This window comes from Nothobranchius furzeri, chromosome 7, assembly GCF_043380555.1.
Source record: "Nothobranchius furzeri strain GRZ-AD chromosome 7, NfurGRZ-RIMD1, whole genome shotgun sequence".
Classification (NCBI taxonomy): Eukaryota; Metazoa; Chordata; class Actinopteri; order Cyprinodontiformes; family Nothobranchiidae; genus Nothobranchius; species Nothobranchius furzeri.
In genome coordinates this window covers 68,429,628-68,437,127 of record NC_091747.1, presented here as the reverse complement: position 1 = coordinate 68,437,127, position 7,500 = coordinate 68,429,628, and the positions used below count along the sequence as shown (strand labels likewise).

The 7,500-nt window shown below is 48.5% G+C and overlaps 1 protein-coding gene across 1 annotated transcript in view; it reads right to left on the bottom strand.

The window, feature by feature from the left end:
• The window catches only part of LOC107382360 (palmitoyltransferase ZDHHC5-A), a 28,247-nt gene that overhangs the window by 13,832 nt on the left and 6,915 nt on the right, over positions 1–7,500 (bottom strand). The window contains 6 exon segments of the mRNA XM_070553629.1: positions 1,252–1,361; positions 1,438–1,546; positions 5,825–5,951; positions 6,069–6,160; positions 6,275–6,377; positions 6,539–6,711. Of these exon segments, the coding sequence (XP_070409730.1) occupies positions 1,252–1,361; positions 1,438–1,546; positions 5,825–5,951; positions 6,069–6,160; positions 6,275–6,377; positions 6,539–6,711 (714 nt within the window).

Below are 7,500 nucleotides of genomic sequence, written 5' to 3'. Positions count from 1 at the left end.
CTGACATGGATAGGGCTGGGCATCGTTTGATTTTGAACGATTCCAATTCCTCGTTTCGATTCCTGACTCTGATTCTTTGAAGACATGACATGTTTTACACGAGCCAGCTAACCACAGGTCCTACTAGATGAAATAATCTCAACTTCAACATGAATTTTAACTCTATGAACAACAACATCACCTTCATTTAGACAAAAACGTGTTTTGGAGACAAAAGAAGACGACTTGCAGCACAACCAGTGTGTTTGTTTCTGACCAGAACCAAAGTGTGGAAGCAGCCTCTGGGATGAGAGGCTAAATGTCTCCAACATATCCAGAAACGTCCAGCTGTTTCCAGCTGAAACTCTCAGGATGATCATGTCCAGGATGACTGAGAACTACACCTCCATGCTGCAGCAGCTTCAGTCACAACAGGAAGTGGAACAAACGTAGCTGGCTGCGTCAGCCTTCTGACGCACACACACACACACACACACACACACACGCACACACGTGTTGGTGAGCGGCTGCGTCTGACTGCTGACGCTCCGTGTGTGTTTTTATTTCTGCAGTGAGACAAACTCACCTCACACGTCCAGAGTTTGTTCTTTAAGCTTCTATTAAATCCACCGTGTTGACGTATTTAACACGTTTCCTCTACGCTGCAGGAGTTAACGTTTACATCACGGAGTAAAGGTTCGGCAGACGCGTTTGTTTATTTCGGGGGGGGGGGGGGGGGTTGCACACAGACAGCTGGTGTGATCAGCTCTGAAAAGCCTTGATCACAATTTGCAGATCACGTTTATTTTTCACGGAGATCGGCCACGGATTCCTCCTCAGGTCGGCATTCTAGGGATCGAAATGAAAAACTTTGAACGATTCCGGGAAAAACTAACAGTTGGAATCGGTTCCAATCGATGCCCGATGCCCAACCCTAGATCATGGGCCAGATGCTGAGGAAAGCTCATCATCACTTTGGAATCATTCAGCTAGAATCCACCAGTCTGACCAGATCACAGCGCGGTAAATATGTCTTCAGCTGCTCTCAGTAGGACAGCCATGTCTAAACTCACGGAGAGGGGAGGAGGAGCCTTCAGAAGAATCACTTACTGACACGGATCAACAGTAAGCCACCGAGAAACCAAACATATGGGAGGATGCATCAGAGCGAGGAAGAAAGGAAACTCACAAACTCCTCCCACCCTCTTCACCTATGTGTGTGTGTGTGTGTTTGTGTGTGTGTGTGTGTGTGTGTGCACTCATATACAGTACCTGGTTGGCGTAAGCATGAGTGAGTGTCGTGTGGTTCTTGCCCGGGCTGTAGGTCGGCCTGAACTTGTACATTGTTGGAGTGGGCGGGGCTTTGTTTAGCGGACTACACTCTGCAGGAAGAAGGTGACAGGATAAAAACATGTACACAGTCGTGTGTGTGTACGTGTGTGAGTGTGTGTCCTTTACCCTCCGTGTTTCCTCTGGTGATTCCAGGGTAGCGCAGCTCAGGTTTAGGAGGAGGTGGCGGCTCTGCATCACATGACTGACTTTCCATCATCTCAAGACTGGACTTGGACTGGAACCAGAAACAGGATTGCAGCGTGAGGCGGCGGGTGTGTGTGTGTGTGTGTGTGTGTGTGTGTTCCATGTTTCACTAGCAGAAAGAGAACTACTTATCATTATAATCAATCCTTGCAATAAAGTAAACATAGGAAGCAGTTGTGTGTTTGCTTTTATCTTAATTAGCTCAAGGAGACATTCACAAACTAGAGTCCTATCAGTGGTGGAGCTGCAGCCGTTCACATCACACGTTAAATTAAATCCACCCAGTGGTTCGGGTGTTCTGGGCTTTCACACCATGATCTGACAGTTTCGGCTCCAATCTACCACCTATGTCAGAGCGCCCACAGCTGTCATATGAGCCATATGCGTAGTGATTGTGTGTGTGTGTGTGTGTGTGTGTGTGTGTGTCTCAATCAGGCCCACACAATGCGGCTTTAAAATTGAGGCCAACCCGGAAGTAAGAAAATTGCAGTTCCACCCTCATCCACTAGGGGCTGGTGTCAGAAGCGAGCAAATCCTCATTGACTCCCATGTTAAAAATACCAATTTCACAGCAGAAATAAACATGTTTACAGCCTGGTACCAGAACATGTTTTTGGTTTAAATGATCTAGTTTACACTCATGACAACTCTGAGGGGGGTGAATGTTTTTCTCACTCTTCTGTTTAAGTGTATTAAAAGCCTAAAATTCTGTATAATTAATGAGCATCAGACCCACGTGACCACAGAGCTAGCTCCATGGAAAGGCCTCAGCAGAGCCTCGGTCTGGCCTGGAAACTGTTCCGGGATTTTGAGTCTCTGTGTGTGTGTATTCTTGTTTGGATATTATTTGTGCAATTATTGGACAAAATGACTTGCTGTGGCATTAATTGCACTAATAGAGCGTCCAAGGAGTCTCCACTTCATTTTTTTCTGTAAGTAAAATTATATTTACGTATTTTAGGTCACTGCCGAGCTGAGCTTAGATTTTAACATGTACTGTTTAACCATGAAATTTAAATGTAATAGGGTAAAACCCAGTGCATTTAACATAATGCTGCACTTTGGAAAATGGGTTGAAATATAACATGTTGGTGGAGCTGGGTTCCCACTATCGGCTTGTGGAGCTCTCGGAAGACCGATGTTTTCCACCGGTTCTCCTCTCCCCGCAGCTCGGCGCATCTCTGTCTGATCGCGGCTCCTGACTGCTGCGCAGGCTGCCGGCTTTCAGCAGCTTTTGGGAGACCTCTGTGTTCCACCCGGTTTTACCCAGCGGTCAGCCCGGCGTATCTCTGACTCAGAAGCTCTGGTGTTGTGCACAGTTAACTCCGGTTGTAGCTGGGTTGCTACCTCCGTTAGCTTAGCTCCCACCTCCGCGTTAGCTTTGGGTTAGCTTCAAGTTAGCTTGTAGCTAGTTCGACCGGGTGTCGTCAGTTGATCCCAGCCTTACAGCCCCACCCTCAGCTCCACCTCTCTTCCCTTTTGTGGGATTGTCTGGGCTTGACGGAACCTGTGACACGGTCAAAATGGCGGTGGTGGCTACCTCCCATTTTAGCAGAAAAACTTGTTATTGGAGCCTATGGAAACCCATTGTCCATATACTAATGTCGATGGTGTCAATCCATCCATTTTCTTGCACTTATCCGGAGTCGGGTCGCGGGGGCGGCAGCCTAAGTCGAGACTCACAGACTTTCCTCTCTCCAGCCACTTGGACCAGCTCTTCCAGGGACATCCCAAGGTGTTCCCTGGCTAGGTAGTTCCTCCAACGTGTCCTAGGTCTTCTTTTAGGCCTCCTCCTGGTTGGACGTGCCCAGAAAACCTCACCAGGTTACTTTCCAAGTTCCTACCCCCATTTTGGGACTCTGAAAGTTCCTGAAAATGCCCTGGTAAGTGGCCCGTTCGGCCGACCCGGTGAAGCGGAGACACACGCATGCCGGGATGTTTTGGTGGTGGAAACATGCCTACTGCGACAGAAGAGTTCTCAGACACGCCTGTGGGTGCTCCGACGAAGGCGACAGAAAGGAGCCGAAACTAGGGAAGTTCTGATCGTAACCTTTGCTACCGATTCGATTACGAGTCATTTGATTCTATCTGTCTATACCGAGTCCTGATCCGACACTTTGCAGGAAAGCATTAAAATAAAAAGAAAACATCAACTTGTTTAGGAAGTACACCGATAAAAAACCTGTTCATATTATGAATGTATTGACAAGGAGCAGCGTTGCTCTTATTTCCAGTTGTTTACTCCCTACAGCTGTATTTAGCGATGCACGTTGCCATGACGGGGCAGGCAGGCGGGCTAGCTTTTCCCTGCATAACACCTGTAGCTACCACACGGCATTTTCTCTGTTTATTAGTGTATATTTCTCTGTCGGCTGGCTCCGCATTTTTGTCCAACTTCGATGTGAACTGGGAATTAATGGAGACCAAAGGAAAAAGCTGAATGTGAAAGTAGTCTGCCTTGAAGGCAGCCAGTCATGCAGCTGTGTCCTTCCCATGCATGAATGCTCAGTATGCACACATTACATGTGGCTGTAGCTCCGCCTTCTCTGGCTAGTTTAAAATACCACCAAGCTCTCTTACCACCTCTCTTACCCATGGTGTCCCACAAGGTTCTGTGCTGGGGCCTCTGCTCTTCCTCCTCAGTCTGCTTCCTCTTCAGCACATCCTGAGCTCCTTCAAATGAATCTCCTACCATCTTTATGCAGATGACATCCAACTGTACATCTCCTTTAAGCCCCATGAGATGTCTAAGCTGCAGCTGTTACTCTCCTGCTTAGACTCTATCAACACCTGGATGGTGGGAGCTTTCTTCAGCTGAATGAAGATAAGACTGAGATCCTCATCTGTGCTCCAGACAAGCTGGTTCCCAAAGTCAGAGACTCTCTTGGTCAGCTTGCTTCTCACACCAAACCTTCTGTCAGGAATCTTGGTGTGACCTTTGACCCAGCTCTCACCCTGGATTCTCATGTCAGTTCTCCTGTTCGCTCTTCCTTCTTCCATCTCAGGAACGTTGCTAAGCTGAGTCCCATTCTGTCCCGCTCTGAACTTGAGACAGTTCTCCACACCTTCATCTCCTCACGCTTAGACTATTGTAACTCTCTTTTCACGTGTCTGAGCAGAACCTCCCTGAACCGTCTACAGGTGGTTCAGAACACCTGTGCTCGGCTTCTGACCAAGTCCTCCAAACACACCCACATCACCCCGCTTCTCCTCCAGCTTCACTGGCTGCCAGTCAACTTCAGGGTTCATTTCAAGATCCTGGTTCTGGTCTATAGGGCCTTACATGGACAAGCACCATCTTACATTGGTGATCTTCTTAGTCCCTACACCCCCAGCAGGTCCCTGAGGTCCAGTGATCAAAGCCTACTGGTTGTGCAGCACCAGGCTAAAGGTCAAAGGTGACAGATCATCTGCTGCTGTGGCCCCCAGACTCTGGACCTCTCTCCCCCTGAGCCTGAGATCAGTGGACTCAGTGGTCTCCTTTAAAAAGCAGCTGAAGACTCACTTGTTCAAGCTGGCTTTTGTATGACCTTCTTCACCTCTCTCTCTTTATTCTGCTCTCCCCACCTATTCCACCTTCCTCAGGATCCACTGATTTCCCTCTTTCCTATTCACTCTCTCTCTTTCTTAACATTTTTTCTTTTAAATCCCAATTGCCTATTTTTGCTCATTTTAAACATATTTTTAAACATTTTCTAAATGCTTTTTAATATTTTTACATTTTTTGTTTCTGTGAAGCGCCTCGAGATTTTTATCTTGAGAGGTGCTATAGAAACGATATTTTCTTCTTCTTCTTCAAGCTGCAGACACGTTAGCTCTGCATTAGCCTGCTTGCTAACAGCTGCACCTCGGTGTCTGAATCCCTGCCTGCCGTGAAGTGTGTGACGTTACTTTGTTGTTATTGATGTAGAGGAACTTGCCTTTGCTATTCCATTTCAAAATCTCCATCGTAGGATGAATTTAAAAAGTCAAGATTGTTGTTTTAAAAGGTGGTGCAGTTGTTAGGGCTGTTGCCTCGCATCAATAAGGCTGCAGGTTAGAAACCCGGCCACGGCCTTTCTGCGTGGAGTTGCACGTTCTCCCCAGGCATGCGTGGGTTAGAAATCGGATATTTTTTCCCAACCTTCTGAAAAATCGCGTGATCGGAGCCGATCCCTAGCTGAAACTGTCAGCAGAGGTAGATAAACATCTTTTACTACTCTGTGTATGCATAAGCACCAGAAAAAGGATGTGAACACACACAGTGTGAACACGGTGCTGTTAACCCTTTAGAGGCGATGCTTTTCAGGCTCAGTAGTGGGACTCCTACCCGGTGCAGGTCTCCGTGGATTCCGTTATCTAGGATCTTAGCAGCCAGCTGAGCCTCTGTGGGCTGTGGTCGTAGAAATGGAGGCTGCACACTCACACTCTGCACACACTTCTTTCTGCCAAGATACCTGCAGAAACAACACCCCATCAATACCAATACAGACGTAGGCCACTGCTGCCAACTGGTTCCCACTTCCAACACTGACGCACGCAGCCAGAACCGGCCACGTGCAGAAACTACTGACCTGGGAGCCTGGGAGCTGCAGAGGACATGAGACACATTCCTCCAGCAGCCATTGGTGAAAGGGTTGACACCTCCCCTGAACTTCCCTGTCACCTGATAAGAGAAGGAACAGAATCATCAGAGGGAGAAAATGCAAACAAAATGGAAAGCAGCTGGCCTGGACTTGACCCTGTTCTTCAGGGCTGCTGTTGAGATGGACTCCCATACCTGTTCGTTGGTCGTTCTGCCTCTGGCCACCAGCACCACGTGGAAGCCCGTGAGTCCCGCTACAGGGATGAAGAACAGACCTGCTACGCACATCACAGCCAGTCTGGCAGCACCGCGGGTCAAGGAATATCTCTGAGGGGTAGCACCGACCAACAAAAGGCCCTCAGAGAAAAGCCTGCAGAGACCGCAAACGCTCGGGACACTAATGTCAGCTGTAGACCCAGCAGCTCCAGCTGTCTGGAGTAGGCGGAGCCTAAAGGATACGTAACGATGGCATGCAGGTGGTCAATGTTCTGCCGGTGGTAGAGGACAAAAAGCAGACCAAAGCCAAACACGGCCATGATGTGAGCCGTCAGGGACAGGAGGAACAGGAAGAAGTAGCGGTAGTTTCTCCTGCCAATGCAGTTGTTCACCCACGGGCAGTGATGGTCGAAGTCCTGAAACATCAAAGGTAAACATTACGCTAGAACTACCGACAGGGTCATCACAGGTGCAGGAGGATAGAGGTGGGCCGTGGGAGGCAGGGACAGATCAACTAATGTCTGCAGCAAAGGTCACTGGAGGGGGGGGGGGGGGGGGACCTGGTCCTGGAGGTCCACCATCCAGCATGTTTTAGTTGTTTCAGCTAAACCTGATGTTATTCATCCACTGGATCAGGTGTGCTGGAGCACAGAAACCAACTCTACCTGTCGATCTAAGGCCCTGTCCACACGTAGCCGGGGATCTGCCACAACGTAGATATGTTTCTACGTTTTGGCCTGACATCCACACGAAAACGGATCTTTTTAAAAACTCCGGCCAAAGTGAAGATCTGCGTTTTCTCCGTTTTGGGTGTCTGCGTGTGGACGGACAAAACCGGAGTTTTAAGGTCCGCAACGTCACTTTCCGCGACAAAAAAATGCTGACATCACGTGTGCGACCTGTGTTTACACTAGCCGACAGCATGGACGCCCTCAGAGCTGTGCTCGCTTTATCAATTGTCCAAGCGCTTTCTGCTTGTTTGTTTTTGCAAGCGGAATTACTGCTCCTTGTGGAAGACCCACAGACGAAGGACGAGGTTAAGAACGGGGGAAGTACTGCCGCCTACAGGTCTGGCATGACCTTAACAACGTATTTATCCGGGTACGTGTGGACAGAGTTTTTTTTTTTAAAGCGAGGTGGTGTGGATGCAAGTTTTTGGAGGGGCGGATATTCGTTTTTTAAAAAACCCGGCTACGTGTGGACTA